At 55.4% G+C, this 19,490-nt stretch overlaps 1 protein-coding gene and 1 long non-coding RNA gene across 3 annotated transcripts in view; one reads left to right on the top strand and one right to left on the bottom strand.

Moving 5' to 3' along the window:
- Positions 1-3,180: 3,180 nt before the first annotated feature.
- RYR1 (ryanodine receptor 1) overlaps positions 3,181-19,490 on the top strand; it is a 118,058-nt gene continuing 101,748 nt past the window's right edge. For both annotated transcript variants that reach the window (XM_045047083.1, XM_023245508.2), the window contains exons 1-13: positions 3,181-3,334; positions 8,141-8,260; positions 9,381-9,485; positions 10,557-10,631; positions 10,710-10,788; positions 11,051-11,163; positions 11,474-11,567; positions 12,604-12,697; positions 12,853-12,927; positions 13,412-13,568; positions 13,695-13,859; positions 15,755-15,876; positions 16,364-16,559. In XM_045047083.1, coding sequence (XP_044903018.1) covers positions 3,287-3,334; positions 8,141-8,260; positions 9,381-9,485; positions 10,557-10,631; positions 10,710-10,788; positions 11,051-11,163; positions 11,474-11,567; positions 12,604-12,697; positions 12,853-12,927; positions 13,412-13,568; positions 13,695-13,859; positions 15,755-15,876; positions 16,364-16,559 — 1,443 coding nt within the window. In that variant the 5' untranslated portion in view covers positions 3,181-3,286. The remainder of the gene's footprint in view (positions 3,335-8,140; positions 8,261-9,380; positions 9,486-10,556; positions 10,632-10,709; positions 10,789-11,050; positions 11,164-11,473; positions 11,568-12,603; positions 12,698-12,852; positions 12,928-13,411; positions 13,569-13,694; positions 13,860-15,754; positions 15,877-16,363; positions 16,560-19,490) is intronic.
- Positions 6,438-8,145, bottom strand: LOC123382423. Its single transcript, XR_006590757.1, has 2 exons — positions 7,509-8,145; positions 6,438-6,727 (listed from the first exon to the last, which is right to left on the bottom strand). It is a non-coding gene; the product is annotated as an uncharacterized LOC123382423 (long non-coding RNA).

The following is a 19,490-nucleotide window of genomic DNA, read 5'->3' as shown; positions in this document are numbered from 1 at the left end:
CCCCCCCCCCCCCCACCGCAGTAGCGCAACTCTCAAGACCTGCAGGGATGGTTAAAACCAACAATAACACCATCAACCACAAAGGAAAAGACTTCTGAAGCAAACCACAAAAACTCATAAGACAGAAAAAGGATGCATTTGATAACATCCAAATAACTATTTCTCTTAATGAAGGCACCATGGGACAAATATCCGATAAGATGGCAGAGTGGGACGTTTTTAGAATGTCTAAAATCAAGGGGAGGGGCACCTGGGTGGCTCAGTGGGTTAGGTGTCTGATGTCGGCTTGGGTCATGATTTCACAGTTTGTGAGTTCAAGCTGTGTGTCAGGCTCTTTACTGACAGCTCAGAGCCTGCTTCAGGTCCTCTGTCTGTCTCTGCCCCTACCTCACTCACGTGCATGTGTTCTCTCTCTCTCTCTCTCTCTCTCTCTCTCTCTCTCTCTCTCTGTCTTAAATATAAATAAACATTGGGGCGCCTGGGAGGCTCAGTCGGTTAAGTGACTGACTTCAGGCTCAGGTCACGATCTCACAGTTCCTGGGTTTCGAGCCCCACATCCAGCCCCTCATTGGGCTCTGTGCTGACAGCTCGGAGCCTGGAGCCTGCTTCTGATTCTGTGTCTCCCTGTCTCTCGGCCCCTCCCCTGCTCGCACTCTATCTCTGTCTCTCTCTCAAAAATAAACAAACACTAAAAAAAAAAAATTCAAATATAAATAAACATTAAAAAAATTAAAAAAATCAATGGGAAATTAATCTTTAGAATGTGAAAGTCACAGCTGCAAATCAGCAAGAGAAACAGCGACTCTGATAGAAAAATGGGCCAAGAGTGTGAGCAAGTGTGAGCAAACCCAACTCTGACAAGCACCTGAGAAGATGCTAGAAATTCTTGGTAACTGACCAAGGAAGTGCAAATTAAAACAACGGTGAGTCACCCTATTGGTCTGGCAAGATTGGAAGTTGAGGACAGTCTCCAGGGAGCTCTGCAAAGCCCCCACAGCCACAGAACAGGTGTCCGTAGAGCTGCATGGGTAGGTCTTAAAACACAGCATGATGACTGACAAAAAAAAAAAAAGAAACACTATTAATATCTTATGATATAATGCACAATGACACAGAATAATTTTGTTATACATACAATTCTAAGGAAAAGCTTAATATTTAACATACCATGTATGTATAATAAGCATATAATTATATCGGACTGTGTAATTACATTAGCCCAAATATATAATTATGTAATTATGCATCATGTAATTCAAGAATATGGTACAAACTTATGTGCTATATATGATGATGGTATTAACATTTCAATATTTAACTAACACATAACAACATATACACATTAACATTTTATGTGTAATTTGAGCTGTAAGGTGTTTTTTGAAATATTTATTTATTTTTGAGAGAGAGAGAGAGACAGAGATAGAATGTGAGCTGGGGAGGGGCAGAGAGAGAGGGAGACACAGAATCCGAAGCAGGCTCCAGGCTCTGAGCTGTCAGCACAGAGCCCGAGGCGGGGCTCGAACTCACAAACCACGAAATCATGACCTGAGCTAAAGTCGGACGCTCAACTGACTGAGCCACCCAGGCGCCCCCAAGGTATTGTTTTGTAGAACTTAATAGATACCATTACATGTTAACAATAATTTTAGTATTATCAATAAGTTACCTGTATCAGTAAGTTACTATGTCATAGGCTCTAAAAGATTCCCCCCCCTTTTTTTTTCCTAAAAGGTTTCCTCATGGGATCTTCCCCATGACCCCCGGTTGTGGGAACTATTTCAAATTCGCCCAAGTGACAGATGAGGAAACTGAAGCCTAGCGCCACAACGGTGCGTGACTGACAGGAGGCCCAGGTGGGTATGATGTCCTGCACTGGGGCTCCAGGCCCCACAGCTACCTGTTTTAGGGAGCTGCAGAGCCCCTCCGCCCGAGCTCCCCGGAGCCTGTGGGGACCGGGAGGAGCCAGTGCCCCCTCCAGGCCCTGGTGGGCCAGAAGCAAGAAAGAGCTGGTTACCCCAAGTCTCCCCTATTTACAAAGCCCAGGGAGCTCAGCTGCATGAAGGGATGGCCCAGCTAGTGGCCCTCAGCGGCTCAGGCTGCCCCTGGGGAGGGAGGTTAGAACTTGGGAGTGGCGTGGGTTGGGGGTGCTGGGCCCCACCCTGGGGATTTGGGTTTTTGTTATAATCAGGAGATTTTATGCAACTATCAAGACAACAAAGTGGGACGGTTAAGAACCCTAGCTCTGGGTTCAGACCCTTTGCTCGGCCTCTGTGCGACCTTGGGCAAGTCGCTCCACCTCTCTGCGCTCAGCTTGTCTCATCTGTAAAATGGGCCCACAAGTTACTGACTTCACAAGATTGTTGTGCGAGCTACCTCATTCATTCCAGTCGTGTCCTTAAAATTATTCATGGTGAGGACCATGCATGTTGACTTCCTCCTCTACATGATGGGAACAACAGCAGGATTGGTGTGAGAACCAAACGAGATGCAGTGAAAATATCTTAGTTTGGGGTCTGAAATACAACAGGCCCACGAAAGACACCTCCTATGGCAATTATTCCTGCCTCAAAAGATTTTGTCACGATGATGATGATGTCGGCAACACTTCCATAACATTTACTGTGCACTGGTACTAAGTGCTGTAAACACATTATCTCATTTAATCCTTACAAAAGCCCTGTGAGGTCCGTATTATTAATATTCTCCTTACCAGTTGGGGAAACCGAGGCGCCGAGCAGCGATGTGATTTGTCCAAGGACACATAAGGGAGTGGCGAGACTGGGATTCGGATCCAGACTGTCTAGCTCAGTGCTTTTTTAAGCATGGTGCTTTTTAAAGTCGGGAGACCTGGTGTGCATACCGGCTCCGCTGTAGGACATATAGCAGCGGCTTCCCGGCTCAGAGCCTCAGTTTTCTCTCTGTGAAATGGGAGAACGACGGCATCTTCCTTACCAGGGAGGTGGAGAGAGGGCAGCTACCTTCCAGACTCTCCCGCTACAACCCCCCACCCCACCCACGCGTACCTCCGGCCGAGGTTTGGGGTCTGCGGGTGGGGCTCCGGTGAGGGGGCGTGGCTTTGGACGTCCTGGCCCAATGGGAACCGGGAGGGGGCGGGGACCTCCTCCCAGCTCTGTCCAGCACGCGAGTCCTCCTCGCAGTTCCATCCACCTCGCGGGTGCCCCGGAGGTCTCCGACCCCAGCCCACCCCCAGCCCACCCGCCCAGCCTGCGGCCCCCTCTTCCTATTCCCCGATCTCAGCCCGCGCCCCTCGGGCCTCGACATCATGGGTGACGGAGGAGAGGGCGAGGATGAGGTCCAGTTTCTGCGGACGGTGAGTATCTCTGTGCTAGGGGTCTCTGGGGTCATCTCTCCGGTCCCTCTGAGTGTCTCTTTGTCTCCGGGTGTCTCTGTCCTGATTGCTCGTAGTCTCTGAGTCTCGCGATCTATTCCTCTGTCCCTTGGGTGACTGTCACTCTGTCTTTCTCCTTTTTTTGTCCCTCAGTCTCGCTCACCTTTCTCACCATAGAGAATTAGAAGAATTTGGGACTGCAGAATGGGGAGGGGGATCTTCGGCCATCCTCTCTTCTGACATTAGCTATTTGTCCCAGAGAAGAGGGGCCGCTGAGACAACACCCCCCCCACCACCACCCTGGAAGCCAGCACTTGGGGAAGGTGGTTCTAATTCTTGAGCTTAATTTAGCTGTTCCCCTGCCCTGCCCCCTCCCCCCCCCCCCATCTAGGCCTAATTCTCTTCTTGCTGTAGACTCTGACCTAATTTAAATTCTTGGGAAGGGGGCTGGGGTGGGCTGGGGCATCTAATTCCTTTGAACTCCCAGCCCTTGAGGGTCTCCTGGGGTTCCTTTGGGTTCCAGGTCTTTCTTCCCTCCTCCCTTTTGGTAGGAGGGCCAAATATGGCTGCTAATGGTCTCTGGGTAGTGTCTCTCCCTATCCATCTCTTTGGGTTGTCTCTGTGTCTCTGTCTCTCCATCTCTGCCTTCCTGTCTCTGTCTCTGTCTCTTTGTTCTTTAGCTTTAGGCTCTCTGCATTTCATTCTGCCTCTCTAGCTCTGTCTCTCCTGGCATCTCTGATCCCCGGCTGGGGGGCAGGGATGGGAATTGGAACAACAGGTGTCCCTCCCAGAATAGCTGGCTTTTCTGGGGACTGGGCAGGGGACAGGGAGAGGATGGGGGGGGAGGGCCTGTCTATCTCAGAGTCCTTTCCACTTCTCCCTCCCGGTGGCTCAGCTGGGTGTGGGGCTGTGAGTATGGTGGGGGGGATGATGTTCTCTCTTCTGGGCCAGGTCTGCTGACCCTGCACTAGCCCCTCTCCTCCTCCTCCCAGGCCCTGGGAAATGCTGACACAGCATTCCAGGCCCCAGAATAGGACCCTGATGAGCTGGGTCCGGTTTCCTGGGAGGGAGGACCAGACAGCTGGGGCTGGTACTGAAGGATAGGGACAGCTGGACATTCGGCCACGGGAGGAGGCCTAGCTTCACCCTAGACTCTTGCCCCAGCTCCAGCCCCTTAGCAGACACCATGGGTTGGGCTCGCCCCTCCTCCCTGGTCCTAATAAGACCATAGCCATGGCCATGAGCCCTTAAGCAGCCACTCTGCGTCAGGTCCCATGCCCAGGGCCTCGGCCTCCTGAGATATCTAATTATATCCTCGGCTGCCCTATCTTCTGAGGTAGGGCCCTATCTTTATCTCACTGGGAGATTTGAGGGAAACCAAGGCCTGAGTGGTAGAATCACTTGCCCAAGGTCAAGGCCAGGAAGTGTCATCTCTGGGTGCCTCTGGGAGCCCGCCTTCCTGCTTTCCCAAGAAGAGAACCGAGCTCAGACTTGCCAGGTTAGCCTGTGCTGGGTTCTGGAGGTCTGGCCCCGGCATCTCTTGTCCCCGGACTAGGTCCTTTTTCGTGAACTTTACTGAGATCACGTGGCTTTTCCCTCAAACACTTTGGACCACATCCCACCAGTCAGAAATACATTTTATATTGTCACCTACTACGTGCAGATGCATATTTTAAAAATCCAACTTCACCGAGGTATAATCGATACCAATAAAATTGTGCCCATTTTAGGCGTCCCAATTCAGTGAGTTTCGACAAACTTTACACAGCCATGTAACCACCGTCATAATCGAGACATAGAACCTTTCCTTCACCCCGGAAAGTTCCCTCTTTTCCATTAGTCACTTCTAGGCTTTCAGATACAATATATGCTCCTTTGCCTCTGCTGCTTTTGCCCAGCGCATTTTTGACATTTATCCATGTGGCGCACATCGAGAGCTCATTTCTCTTTGTTGCGGAGTGGCATCGCGCTGTGTGGATACGCCACAATTTGTCTATCGGTTGACCTGCCGACGGACGTTTGGGTTGCCTCTAATTTGTGCTATTAGGGACAAATGGGGTGCATTCACACACACCTATTTTTAACTGGGACGAGTTTCCTAAAATGTAGGTAGCCCTTGGAACCGAGGGGGCATGTTGCTGGGTGCTGTTCTTGCTCCGCTTTATTTCACCTTTTGAGCACGGGGGCACGGCCCCCAAAATGATTTCATTTCCCCTTCGTGGGTGGCGACCTCTAGCCGTGCGAGGCTGGGGTGTCTCAAAGCACGGCCCACGCCAGAGCCTGCTGAGGGCTGGTAATGGTCCCGGTTCCCCGTCCGCCCCAGATCCACAGAATCATGCTCTTAGTGTCGGGCGGGAAACTAAGGCAGGAAGGCAGCTGCATTTGTAACCAGGCCACCTTCCTTCATTCTGCTGCAGGAGAAAGTTAGAGAATCTTGGTGTACTGACTAGGCTTCCGGTCTCTGGGTTACATGCTGGCTTTGCCATTGGCCTGCCTCCTAACTTCGGGCAAGTGGTTTTAATGTTTCTCTCTGAGCCTCAGCTTCTTAATCCGGAAAGTGGGGACGAAAATAGGTACCGTAAGGACTCAAGGGACCCATGCAAAATGTCTCCGAGCTCATCTCCCGCTTCCTTGCTCCTGCTGCCGCCGCCATCCCGTCTCCCTTTCTATTCCTCAGCGCCCTCCAGCCACAGGCCTTTTGCACAGGCTGCCCCCTCTTCCTGGAACGTTCTTCCCCCAGAGATGAGCAGGCCTGATTTCTTCTTGTTATGTGGACCAGGCTCAGCTCAAATGTCACCTCCTTGGAGAGGCTGTCGCTTCACCCCCTCACTGATGTCACACACCCCTACCCCCAAAGCCACTCTCCTACATCACCCTGGGTAATTTCTTTTCCATAACACTTATCACTGACATTCAAATTATTCACTTGTTTATTGCCTGTCCCCCACAAGGATGTCAGCTCTGTGAGGACAGGGACTCTGCCTGCTTCATTCGCTGCTCTGTGTCCAGTCTAGATCAGTGCCTGGCAAGAGCGGACGTTTAATGAGCGTCTGTCAAAGGAATGTAAAAGGTCGGAGCGTAAGGCCTCGCAGACAGTAAGTGTTTAATAAGTGCAAGCTCTATGTCCCTGTGCACACGCGAGCGCCCAGCGCGTGCCAGGATGTGGGGGCTGGAGACTAAAGGGCAGAGCAGTTATGGGGCCTCCTGCCGACACATCAAACGTCTCCTTCCTTCCCGGCTGAGGGCAGACGGAGGGCTGTGCGTGTGCTTCGAAGCCCAGGACTGGGGCACGTTTGTGCGAGATGCCGGATGGAAGGGCTGGAGGCCGTGTGGCCTCGGGCGGGACGCCTAACGCCCTGGAACCCGTTTCCTCGGCTGTAAAAGGAAACAACCGCTGCCTGACTCAGCGGTGAAGAGCCGGAGTCTCTATCATTCTCGACTGTCGGAAAAGCGTCGGCCACTCCTCCGCGTACATTGATATCAGTGCTAAGTGTAGATACGGGCAACTTTACTAACACGTGAAGAGGTGGCCTAGTGTTCTAAGAGTGTGACACAGAGAGCTGGGATCAAATCCCAGCTATGCTGTGTGACAGCAGTGTGACCTCTGGGTCCCGGTTTCCACGGGTTTCCGTTCTGGCCACCTCCGAGGGTCGCCGTGGGGATTCCGCGATGAGTTCGTACGTGTTAAGTTCTTGGAAGGGGACCCAGCCCATCGAAAACGCTTTATTTTACTTACAACTTCAGCTTACAATCTCGAAAGCACCTCAAACTTCGAGAAAAGCTGCAGGGTTACTTCAAAGAATCCCCACGTGGCCTGAAGTCATTTCCCCCACAGGTTAAGATTTGGCACCCTTGATTTATCTCTGCCCCTCCCTCTCTCGGTCTACACTTCACTTCCCCCCTCAACTCTTTGGGGATAAGTTGCGGACGCGGCACCCTTCACTCCTAAAGTACTTCAGTGTCTGTTTCCGAAGAAGCAAGGGCAGTCGTACAAAACCGCAGCACGGTTATCAACGTCAGGAAGTGTAGCATTGCTCTGATGCCATTATCTGTCGCCGTCCTACCTCGGCGTTTACCGGAGATGACATCGGGTCCATTGCGGCATGTCCCCGCCCACCCTAGATCCAGTCTGGGCTCTGGAGCTGCATTCACGTACCCTTAGGAAGAACTCCTCGGGGGCGCCTCGGTGGCTCAGTCAGTTGAGCGTCCAACTCTTGGTGGCGGCTCAGGGCGTGATCCCAGGGTCGTAGGATCGAGCCCCGTATGGGGCTCCGCACTGAGCTTGGAGCCTGCTCGGGATTCTCTCTCCCTCTCTCTCTCTCTCTCTCTCTCTGCTCTCTCTAAAATAAAATTTAAAAAAGGGAAAGACAAGAAAGCACTCCTTAAAGGATAGCCATTACTGAAACAACACACAAAGAGAAATTAGAGAAGGCTGAGCTTAAAAGCCATTGAACTTGGGGTGCTCATAGTTTCCACCCCCAGTGGCTCACCTTGGGGGCCCTACTGGAGCCAGCCGGACTGGGGTTCAAATCCCAGCCCGTCCCCTTATCAGCCATGTGGCCTTGGAAAGCTGTGCCCCCTCCTTGAGCCTCAGTTTCCCCATTTTAAAATAAGGATGACACTCGTGCCTGTCTCGTGGGGCGTGAGAAGTGTGTGGAGCCCTGGGCACAGGCTCCTGTGTGATGACTTGTGAGGTGGGTGTTATCAGTCGCCACCTGTCCCGTGAGGAGAGGGGCGGGGTGATGGCGCGGTGTCCGCGGAGGCCCTGACCCCGAGCTCTGCCCACAGGACGACGAAGTGGTCCTGCAATGCAGCGCCACGGTGCTCAAGGAACAGCTCAAGCTCTGCCTGGCGGCCGAGGGCTTTGGCAACCGCCTCTGCTTCCTGGAGCCCACCAGCAATGCCCAGGTGTGTGTGGGAGTGTGGGGGTCTGTGGGGGCAGAGGCCAGGGTCCAAAGAAGAGGGGTGTGGGTCTGAAGAGAGGGTGCTGCTAGGAGAGAAAACGGAGAGGGGCTGGAAGGGAAAAGGGGCTGAAGGTTCCAGGCAGGCGGGAGGGGAGGTCTGAGGAGGGAGAGCAGGGGACCTGAGGGAAGAGGGAGGGTGGCTGGGGGCATGGAGGGCCCTGAGTTCAAGGAAGAGGGGATCTGAAGGTGGCTGCTGATGAGAGAGAAAATGGGGAGGGGGGTGAAAAGGAAAGAGGGCCAGAGGTCTGAGGCAGGTAGGGGTGGAGAAGCAGGGGCTCGGGAGTCTCAGGAGGCAGGTGTCTAAGGGGGCAGAGGGCCTTGGATCCAAAGCCAAAGGCCCTGGAGGGCTGGGGGACACTAGCAGGGGACTGGGGGGCCGAGTGGGAAGGGCGTTAGAGGCTGAGACTGGAGGGAGCCTGGGTCTGAGGGCGAGGTGGACTCAGGGTCTGAGAGAAGAGGTGACCTGGGGGGTGAGGGCAGGGACTGGGAGAGGGAAGGGACGTGGAGTCAGATCGCGTCTTGGCCTCAGAGGAGGCCAAGGGTCTGAGCGGGTTAGAGAGTCTTGGGTCCAAGGGGGAGGGTGTCTGGGAGTCTGGGAGGGTGTCTTGGGTGGGAGACTGGGGAGGGAGAAGAAAGGTTGGATGTGATTTGGAAGCAGGGTTCACGGGCGTGTGAGGGAGAAGGCAGGAGTTGGGAGCGTCTGCTGGTGACAGCAGGAGACGGGGGGGGGGGGTGTGGAGCTCCTTTGGGATTGCAGAAATTCGGGTTATCTGCAGGGGGAGGCATGTCCCGTGGTGTTGGAACAGGTGCAGCGTGTCTGAGAGAAGGCTGAGGCTCGTTTTGGGATTAGGTGGGGGGTGGGAAGCTTCCATGAGGCTCGGCTAGGGTTTAGGTGTTTGAGGGAAGGAGGCACGTCTTCTGTGTTGCCGGTGTCCGTGGGGGTGGCAGGGTGCAGGGGCTCCTCCGGACACCGGGGCCAGGTCTGGGTCTCCAAGGGGTGTGGGTATTCAGACCGGCGCTCAGGGGCCTTCGCGCCCCCCACTCACATCCCCCCCCCACCGCAGAACGTGCCCCCCGATCTGGCCATCTGTTGCTTCGTCCTGGAGCAGTCTCTGTCGGTCCGGGCCCTGCAGGAGATGCTGGCCAACACGGTGGAGGCTGGCGTGGAGGTGAGGCTCCCGACCTGGCGGGGCGCGGTGGCAGGGCTGGGTGGGAAGCCGCGGGGGTCGCTCACCGCCTGCTCTTCTTCCTCTCTCTGCCCCGCCCCTCACAGGCCCTCAATTTGGATAAGTGGGTAGGTCTGGCCTTGGGTGTCACCTGCCTCTTCCACCTCTCCTGGCCCCAGGCCCTGCTCTTGGGCCCACGTCCTGCACACAGGGGCTGGGGGTCTCCCCCACCCCAGCTGTCAGGGGCTGTGGAGCCCAGACAGGCCAGCCAGGAAGGAAGGAAGGGGGTGGGGGCTTCTGAGCCCCCTCGACCCGTTCCCCCGCCTGCTCCTTTGTCCTCTTTCCCATCCTTCCCTCCGCCCCTGATCCCAGCTCTTCTGTGCATGGGACCTCTCCTCTCACCTCCCCCCTGCCCCAAGTGTGGGTCCCCTCCACTCCAGGAGTGGGTCTGCCATGTGATCAGGTGGCCCCATCACATGGCGCCCTCAGAGCATGGGCATGTGAGAGCCAGGATGGGAGGCATGACGCCATCGAGTGACCGGGTGTATATCCGATGTACCCACCCCGGGAGGGGCCCGGGCTCCTTGTGCTTCGGCGTGTGTGGCGGCGCAGGGCGGGGTCCCTATGGGGATGTTCAAATATTTAACACCTGGTAGGACTACCCAGGTGCACATGGGCTGCCGCTCAGCTGTCTTATGACAGGTTACGGCGAAAGGGACCAGGGTCCACGGAATAGGAGTTAGGGGGGACTCCCAGGAGACCAACCGGAAGAGCGGTTGGCCTCCCTGAGGGACTCTGGGGCCTGCTCAACAGGATGAAGGAGGCAGGGAGGACAGAGTGGGCTTTGGGAACTAGAAAACACCCTACCCACAGGCTTCTCAGAGACACAGCCCCTACTTCCATGAATGGGGAAACCGAGGCCAAGAATCTGTTGAGGGTCTGAGCTAAGGCTTTCTCGTGTCCGGGCGAGCATGGTATTTTATGGGGAGCGTATTGCCACGTACGATAGGCCGGATGCCTGGGGGGGGGTCTGGTCTCACTCTGTGCCCTCTCTCCACCCCCTCCCCCCTGCAGTCGTCCCAGGGTGGGGGACACAGGACACTCCTGTACGGCCATGCCATCCTGCTCCGGCACACGCACAGCGGCATGGTGAGTGTGAGAGCGAGGGGGCGAGGGCAGGGGCGGGGCGAGGGCAGGGAGGAGGCTGACTCCCCTCTGCGATCCTAGTACCTGAGCTGTCTTACCACCTCGCGCTCCATGACTGACAAGCTGGCCTTCGACGTGGGACTCCAGGAAGATGCCACAGGTGTGGGGCTGGAGCGGGGAGGGCGGCGACGGGGGCGCTGCGGCCAAGGGCCGCGGTGGGGAAGGTGCAGGCCCGGCGGGGGCAGGGACGGGGCGGCGAGGGAGACTCGGACCAGCGTGGGGTGACCCGAGGCAGAGAGTGTGAGGGCGGGAGGCAGAGAGGGGGTGGTCGGGATAAGAGAATTGGGGGCCGAGGGCTGGGGACCCCTCGGGGAAGGGCATTCTGGGTGGTCCTCATCCTGACAGCCCTGCCCTCTCCCTAGGGGAGGCCTGTTGGTGGACGGCGCACCCGGCCTCCAAGCAGAGGTCGGAAGGAGAGAAGGTCCGCGTTGGGGACGACCTCATCCTCGTCAGCGTCTCCTCAGAGCGCTACCTGGTGAGCAATCCCGCCCCTCGGCATAGCTACTACTGCCCAGGGCTGGGGGCGCACGGGGTCCCCCGTCTCCGGGTCATTGATTTGCCAGCTCTCTGGCCCCAGTGGTTGGACGCCTGATTCCTGGTTTCCCGACCTCTGACATCCATTTCTGGTCTTCCGGGCCCCGCTGCCCAGTTTGATCTTGGTTTTCCGATCTGTGATCTCTGATTTTCTGTCCCCTGTCTGCCGGCTTCCACCTTTGGTTTCCGGCCTCTGACTCCGGACTATTCTCACCCACCATCTCTGACCGCCACCTCCCGGCCGCCCCCAGCACCTGTCAACGGCCAGCGGGGAGCTCCAGGTGGACGCCTCCTTCATGCAGACACTGTGGAACATGAACCCCATCTGCTCCGGCTGCGAAGAGGGTGAGGGTCCCAGACCTCCTGTCCCTAAACGGAGACCCCCAGAACAGACCTCCCACCTTGCCCCTCAAACATGTCCATACTGACCCCAAATCCAGAACCCTGGAGTTCAGACTCTAAACCCCACACTCGTATCAGACACCCAAATCTAGACTCCAAAACTCACATGCCCCACTCAAGGTCCTGGAGGGCAGACCCTTAAACTCAGATCCAAAGCTTAGAGCACCGCATTTGGAACTTAGCCCTCAGATCCGCAAGCCTTAGATGGCAAATACAGACGGAGACCTCAGCTCCCCACACCCAGACCCCCACATTCAAACTCAGATATCCCAGCCAAGACCTCTAATTCCGACCCCAAATCTCAGCCAACTGACCTCAGATCTCCAAACTTTAACCTCAGACATCTAAAATCATCTTCCAAATTCTTCCCGTGCTAAGATCCCAAAGCATGACCCCAAAACTTTGACCCCAGCTCTTAACACCCAAACCCCACACCCAAGCTGAGACTCAAACCACAGATCCTGAAACTCAGGCCTTAATGTCAAACCCACCAACTTCTAACTCTGAAGCTTCTCCAACTCAGACTTCGAAACTGTCGACGATAACTTCGGACCCCGAACCTCAGAACTCCAAAATCAACCTTCAAAGTTCAGACCCCAACCTCAGACCCAACCATCAAACCTCTGAACCCAGACCCCAAATCAAGACCTGACACTCAGAGCCCAATATCCAGAAATGTTAGACTTAAACCTCTGACCCCCAACCTCAGAAATCCAAACTCAGACCCACATTCCCCCCCCAACCTCAGCCCTGTATACCCAGACCCCCAAACTTAGATTCCCCACCTCAGACCCCAAATCTCATACCCCTGCTTCAGGCCTCAAACTTAGCCCAAATCTCAGACTGCCACTTTAGATCCTAAAACTCAGATCCCCAACCTCCCACAGGGGAGAAGCAGGACCCCTGAACTCCACTTTGGCTCCCGGGCCTGTCCAGGGCTCCAGCCCTACAATGATCACTTTCCCTTGCTCCTTTCCAGGCTATGTGACCGGAGGCCACGTCCTTCGCCTCTTTCACGGACACATGGATGAGTGTCTTACCATTTCCGCCGCTGACAGCGAGGACCAGCGCAGGTCTGGATTGGAGACAAGAGGCCCTGGGGTGTTGGGGCAGGAGGGGAAGGGTAAAAGCAGGCTCGGGGCACCCAGACCCTATGGGTGGCGTTGGGGATCACATTCTGGGAGGAGGGCAACTGAACCCCTGACCTCACTCTCTCCCGTGTCCCCAGACTCGTCCACTACGAGGGGGGATCTGTGTGCACCCACGCCCGCTCCCTCTGGAGACTGGAGCCACTGAGAATCAGGTGGGAGGGGCTGGGGCTGGGGCTAAGAGCTCCTGGGGGGCCTGGGAGGGGAGAGAGGGTCTTGAAGGAAGATCTGAGAAAGAAACTGGAGGATTTTGAGGGGAAATCTGGGGGGCCCCAGAAGGTGATGAAGGTCCTCAGGGTCCCAGAGTCCTGGAGGAAAAGGACCTAGGGGAGGGTGGGCGTTCCTGAGGAGAGATTGGGGATCCCGAGTAAAAGTGTGGGGAGTAGAGGGAGAGAAATATTGGTGGGTCTGGGGAAACTGGGAGCACGGGGGAGCCCTGAGGAAGTTGTGAGGGCCTGAGATAGGACTGGGGTTCCCAAAGGAGGGCCAGGGGATCCTAAGAAAGATTTGAGGGCCGCAAGGAAGGTTTGGGCCCCCCTGGAAGAAGGCTGGAGGCTTGATGAGGTTTGGACCAAGACTGTGGTGTCCGTGGGAAGACTGGGGGATCCTCTGACCCCCCGGCACCCTCACCCTTTGCAGCTGGAGTGGGAGCCACCTCCGCTGGGGCCAGCCTCTTCGTATCCGGCATGTTACCACTGGGCGGTACCTGGCGCTCACCGAGGACCAGGGCCTGATGGTGGTCGATGCCAGCAAGGCCCACACCAAGGCCACCTCCTTCTGCTTCCGCATCTCCAAGGTCGGTGGGGTCAGGGTGCCCTCCCTCACTTGGGGCCCCAAATCCGGCCCCAGCCTCCATTCTGCAGTCTCTCCCCGATTAAATGCGCAGGCAGAGGAGGCTGACCTCTGTCCCCTGCCCCTGCAGGAGAAGCTGGATACGGCCCCCAAGCGGGATGTGGACGGCATGGGTCCCCCTGAGATCAAGTATGGGGAGTCACTGTGCTTCGTGCAGCACGTGGCCTCAGGCCTGTGGCTCACCTATGCGGCCCCAGACCCCAAGGCCCTGAGGCTTGGCGTGCTCAAGAAGAAGGTGGGTGCCTGGCCAGGGGAAGGGGCGGGGGTGCCGGCAGGGGCAGGAAGGAGACCGAGGGGTGATCGTGCTTGAGCCTTCAGGAGTTTGAGGGTAGGACTGAGAGAAAGATGGGGACTCAAAGACAAACTGAGATTGAGAGAGGAAAAAGAAAGAGGGATAGATATACAGGGGGGAGAGAGGGAGGGAGAGGAGAAATGGGGTGGAAAGAATGAATAGAGTGAGGGAGAAGGAGAGAGAGGGAGAGGGAGAAAGGGAGAAGGACAGGGAAAGAGAGAGAGGGAGAGAGAAACATAGAGACAGAGAAAAGCAGAGACAAAAAGACATGGAGACGGAAAAACAGAGAAAGATAGAGACAGAGAAGCAGAGATGGAAAAGACAAAAAGAGACAAAGACAGTGACAAACAGACCAAAAAAACATTCGGCAAATTATGGAGCGCCCCAGTTGTTCTAGATGTGCGTGTGGAAAAATAGATGAGATATACAGACCTGTGTCCTGCCCTCCCAGACTCAGACATGGTAAATAAACCACCTGTAATGAAGTACATAGCTTTCCAGCTGAAGAGTGGAAAAGCTACTCTGGGCAGAGGGCATGACATGTGCAAAGGCCCTGAGGTTGGAATGAGGTTGATTTGTTGCAATAACAGAAAGAAGATCCAGTTTGGCTGGAGCGCAGTGATTGAGGGACAAGTCTTGGAAGATAAGGACAGAGAGGAGATGGGAGCAGATCATGTGGGGCCTTGTGGGCCATGGGGAGGGTCCCACCTTTTACTCCTAGTGAGATGGAACCCCAGTAGAGTTTTGAGCAGGCCAGGGAGGTGACCTGATTCAGGTTCCTTAGCTGCTCGTGGGAATAGATGAGTTTGGGGTGAGGCCCAGAGTTGGAGTAGGGAGCCCAGGGAGGTGACTGCTGCCATGGTCAGGTGGGAGAAAACAGTGGACAGGACCGGGGGGGGGGGGGAAGGTGGCAGATTATGTTTGTAGCTTGAAGGCGGAGCCAACAGGATTTCCTGACAGACTGGATCTCGAGGTGAGAGGGGCAGGGGTCGAGGATGATGCCGTGATTTTTGCCCTGAGCCACTGGAAGGATGGAAATGCCATTAACTGAGTCGGGGACAGTCAAGTGTCAGCAGCTCAGGATGACAGGGATCCAATCGATAAAGAGTGAATGACTGGGAAGACTAGGGAGATGCTCGTTTCAAAAAAACAAAGCTTGTAGTTGGATACTTGAGCAGAGGATATAGAAGTGGGCCTGGTCCGAGGGGGGTAGTGGGAACCGTCAGCGGTGGGTGGTATTTACAGCCACAGGACTGGACGAGGTGCTGGGAGGTCAGCTCAGGAGAAAGCTGGAAGATGGTCTCATCTTACAGAGAAGCTTTCAGGCATTCAGCCTGGGACATGTTAAGTGAGGGTGTCATTACACCTTTCTGGTGGGAGGGTGTTAAGTCAGCAGTAGATACGGGTGGAAAGGGTCTGGCATGGAGACAGACAGATAGACAGGACAGTCAGAGAGGGAGACACAAACACAGAATCAAAGGCGGATAGAGACAGAAGGCAGAGAGAGATGGAGATACAGAGTGGGAAAGACAGGGAGAAAGAGACAAAGCATGGGGTAGCGATGTGAGACGTTGGGAGAGAGACAAAGACAGAAACAAAGAGGGGCAGGGAGATGGAGCCAGAGGCAGAGGGGAGGCGGGGGGGCGGGGGCGGGGGGGGGACAGAGAATAAGAGTCAGATGAAGAGGGATAGAAGGGGGTGTCTGGCAGAGAGATTCAGTGGAGGATGAGGGCAGCTTTGGGGCTAGAATCTGGATGGAGATCTGGGGGCAGATGATCCGTCCTTGGTGCTGGGCCCACTCCTGACCTCCCTTCCCCCCCCCCCCCCACCGCTGACAGGCCATGCTGCACCAGGAAGGCCATATGGACGACGCCTTGTCACTGACTCGCTGTCAGCAGGAGGAGTCCCAGGCTGCCCGCATGATTTACAGCACCGCTGGCCTGTACAACCAGTTCGTCAAGTGAGCCACCTGCCCACTCTGCCCCCCCCGCCCCCTGCGGGGCCACGCCTTGACCCCCAGGCTCCCCGTGGTCATACACCTGACCCCTCTAATCCCACCTCTGACTTCCACACCCCTAACATACACAGGATCCCTAACCTCTAAACCTCTGACTTCTGTACACTTGACCCCTAATCTGACCTTGACAACCATGATTTTGACTTCACATCCCTGATCACCCCTGATACCCAGATCCTTGGTCCTGGACCTCCCCAGCCCTGACACCTGCTTCCACCCACCCCCCTGTGCTTACACAGGAGTGAGTCCCAGTCCTAGCTCTGTCGCTGGCCACCAGGCCAATGTCTGTCTGTCTCCGAGTCTCAGTCTCCCCCTCTGTAGAATAGGTGTGTCTGTTAGAGTCCTTTGGGGGCAGGGGGTAGGACTCGCGAGCGCCTCAATGATAGTCAGCGCTCGGGGCTCCTGGCTGACAGGTGCGCCGTCCCCACAGGGGCCTGGACAGCTTCAGCGGGAAGCCGCGGGGCTCGGGGCCGCCAGCTGGCACAGCGCTGCCCATCGAGGGTGTCATCCTGAGCCTGCAGGACCTCATCGGCTACTTCGAGCCGCCCTCCGAGGAGCTGCAGCACGAGGAGAAGCAGAGCAAGCTGCGCAGCCTGCGCAACCGCCAGAGCCTCTTCCAGGAGGAGGTGGGGCCGTGGCGAGGGCGGGGCGGGGCCTGTGGGCGCGGGGGCGGAGCCTGAGGGAGGGGTGGGGCCGCAGCGAGGTTGGGGCGGGGCGGGGCCGCGGCGCGGGGCGGGGCGGAGCCTGAGGGACCTGAAGGCGTCTGTAGTGGTTTCAGAGCCGGCGGGGCCTGTATGAACGGGGCGGGGCCGCAGGCCTTCGGGGAACAAGTGAGGGGGCGGGCCTTGAGGAGAATTTGGGGTGGTGGGCGGGGCCTTGAGGGAAAGGCAGGGCGTTTGTCAGAGCAGGGGCGGTGCGGGTGGGAGCGAGTTGCGACCGGAGCGACGCGGGTGGGGCAGGCCTGTTCCCTTACCCCGGAGTGGGGCGGGGCCTAAGCGCAGGTCTGTGCCGAGGCGAAGCCTGTAGAAGCGGCCAGGCCTGGGAAGAAGTCTGAGGATGAGGCTGCGGGACTCGGGAGTGGGGGGGGAGGGGGGGATGGTGTCTGTGGGGGCTCGGCCCGCAGTTGGGAGGACTGAACCAGAGTGGGGCATGGGAGGAGGGGCAGGTCCAGAGGTGGGTTTGGGGGTGTCAGGGAGGGTCCTCTGCTGGAGTCAGGAGCTGGGGGGTCCGTGTGTTCTGAGAGCAAGAAGGGAAGAGATGTGGAGCGGGCTCCGCCCAGCAGGGGGTCAGAGTGAGGGGGACCGCACGGGGTGGGAGGAGGGGACTGGACAAAGGCCCAGAGGTCTGATGTCCCCACCGGGTGATAGGGGAGCATGTTCGTTTAAAGGCTGACAACTGACCCTCCTCCTCTCCAGGGATTCCCCAATCTGATTCAAAAGTGATAATAGTAACAATAACGAAACTTATTTGTGGAGTGGAATTAGTATAGGCCAAACGTTTAGAACCGTGCCAGCACGTAGCAGATGATATATAGGTGTTAGTGGTTATTATTACTTTGAATTTGGCCATTATTGTGTGCTAAGGGTGCTATATACATGACATCCTCCTGATAACCCCCTGGGGGTTGTAATTCCCATATTACAGATGGATCACAGAAGCTCAGAGAGATTAAATAACAGCCGTCTATCTCCCCAACAAATATGCCCAGGGGTACAGCTGTCAACAAAACAGACAAAAATCTGTCTTTATGGAACTGACATGTGAGGAGGATAGATGATGATCAATAAAATAAGAAAATTACATGGTATATAAGATGATAAGTACTCAGAAAAAAATAAAGGAGGGAAGTAGCAGGGAGTGCTGGGGTTGTTGCAATTTAAAATAGAGTGGTCTTGGGGCGCCTGGGTGGCTCAGTTGGTTAAGCATCCAACTATTCGTCTCGGCTCAGGTCATGATCTCACAGTTTGTGGGTTTGAGCCCCACCTCAGACTCCGTGCTGACAGTGCAGAGCCTGCTTGAGATTCTCTCTCTCCTTCTCTCTCTGCCCCTCCCTTGCTCGCTCTCTCTGTCCCGCTGTCAAAAATAAATAAACTTAAAAAAATTTTTTTAAATCCTTAAAACAGAGTGATCAGTGGGCGCCTGGGTGGCTCAGTCGATTGAGCGTCCAAACTCTTGATTTCCGCTCAGGTCACGATCTCAGGATGGTGGGATTGAGCCTAGCCCTGAGCACCAAGCGTGGAGTCTGCTTGGGATTCTCGCTCTCCTTCTTTCTCTGCTCACGTGTGCTCTCTCAAAATAAATAAATAAACTTAAAAGAAAAATAAAACAGGGGCACCTGGATGACTCAGTGGGTTGAGCGCCTGACTCTTGGTTTCAGTTCAGGTCACGATCTCACGATTTCGTGGGTTTGAGTCCTGCGTCCAGCTCTTCACTGCCAGGGCAGAGCCTGCTTGGGATTCTCTGTCTCTTTCTCTCTGTCTCTCCCCCACTTGCTCTGTCACTGTCTCTCTCAGAATAAATAAACTTAAAAAAAAATAAAAAATAAATAAAATAGACTGGTCAGGGAGGGGACCTGAGCGAAGAGAGGCAGCCACATGTACACCTGGGGGAGGGACAGAGAGGAGACAAAGGGGAGAGCAAGGGCACAGGGAGTGTGCTTGGCAGGTTCTAGAACCATGAGGAGGCCAGGGCGACTGGGACAGGATGAGCTAGGGGCAGAGTGGGAGGAGATGAGGGCAGAGAGGTGACGAAGGCCAGGCTCTGGGCGAGGACTTTCACTTTGGGAGCCACAAGAGGGATAGGTTCCCTAAAATCATGACTAGTTAGTGACGCAGCCACTCTGTGTGACTCCAACCGCCCTCTAGCCCCGTGTGCTGCCTCTCTTACTAGTGATAGGGGCCCCCAGCATAGAGACACAGTGATTGTCACAGTAGCGCTATACGTAATGGCCAAAAGCTAGAAACAGCCCACATGTCCACCACCAGCATGGATCCGCAAATGTCGCGTGTTCACACACACAGCGGATATGGGTACTACTCCACAACGAAAATGAAGGGACTACAGCCACGTGAAACAGTGTTCTCGAACTTAAAACATAACACCCAGCAAAAGACTCCATGTCCAGAAGAATACTTATTGTGTATGCCAAGTTCAAAAACAGGCAAAACTCAATTAGACTGTTTACTGATGCATACATAGGCGGTAAAAATAGAAAAGCAAGGAGAGGATTTCTACAAAAGCCAGGACAGCGGTTATTCCTAGCAGAGAGGTTTGTGTGGTCAGGAGGGGCATCCGGGCGACTTCTGCGTGGCTGGGTCACGGTTACACAGGTGTTCTTTGTATCTGTTGAGCCATACACGTTTGATCTTTGGTGTGCACAGATCTGCCTTTGCAAATTTGCCTGCTTGCTAAAATCTATTTGTGACCCTCACATCAATACCTGCAGCATCTTTGTGGTCATTCGTGAACATGTGCAGAGTGGCAAAAAATTTGTGTCGGTGGCCCTCATGTTCCCGGCTGAGGCTGAACAGGGTGATGCTGCGCCTTCTTGTTTCAGC

Source organism: Felis catus, chromosome E2 (assembly GCF_018350175.1).
Source record: "Felis catus isolate Fca126 chromosome E2, F.catus_Fca126_mat1.0, whole genome shotgun sequence".
Classification (NCBI taxonomy): domain Eukaryota; kingdom Metazoa; phylum Chordata; class Mammalia; order Carnivora; family Felidae; genus Felis; species Felis catus.
Note: the sequence above shows the minus strand (reverse complement) of the source record. Positions and strands in the feature narration are given on the sequence as shown.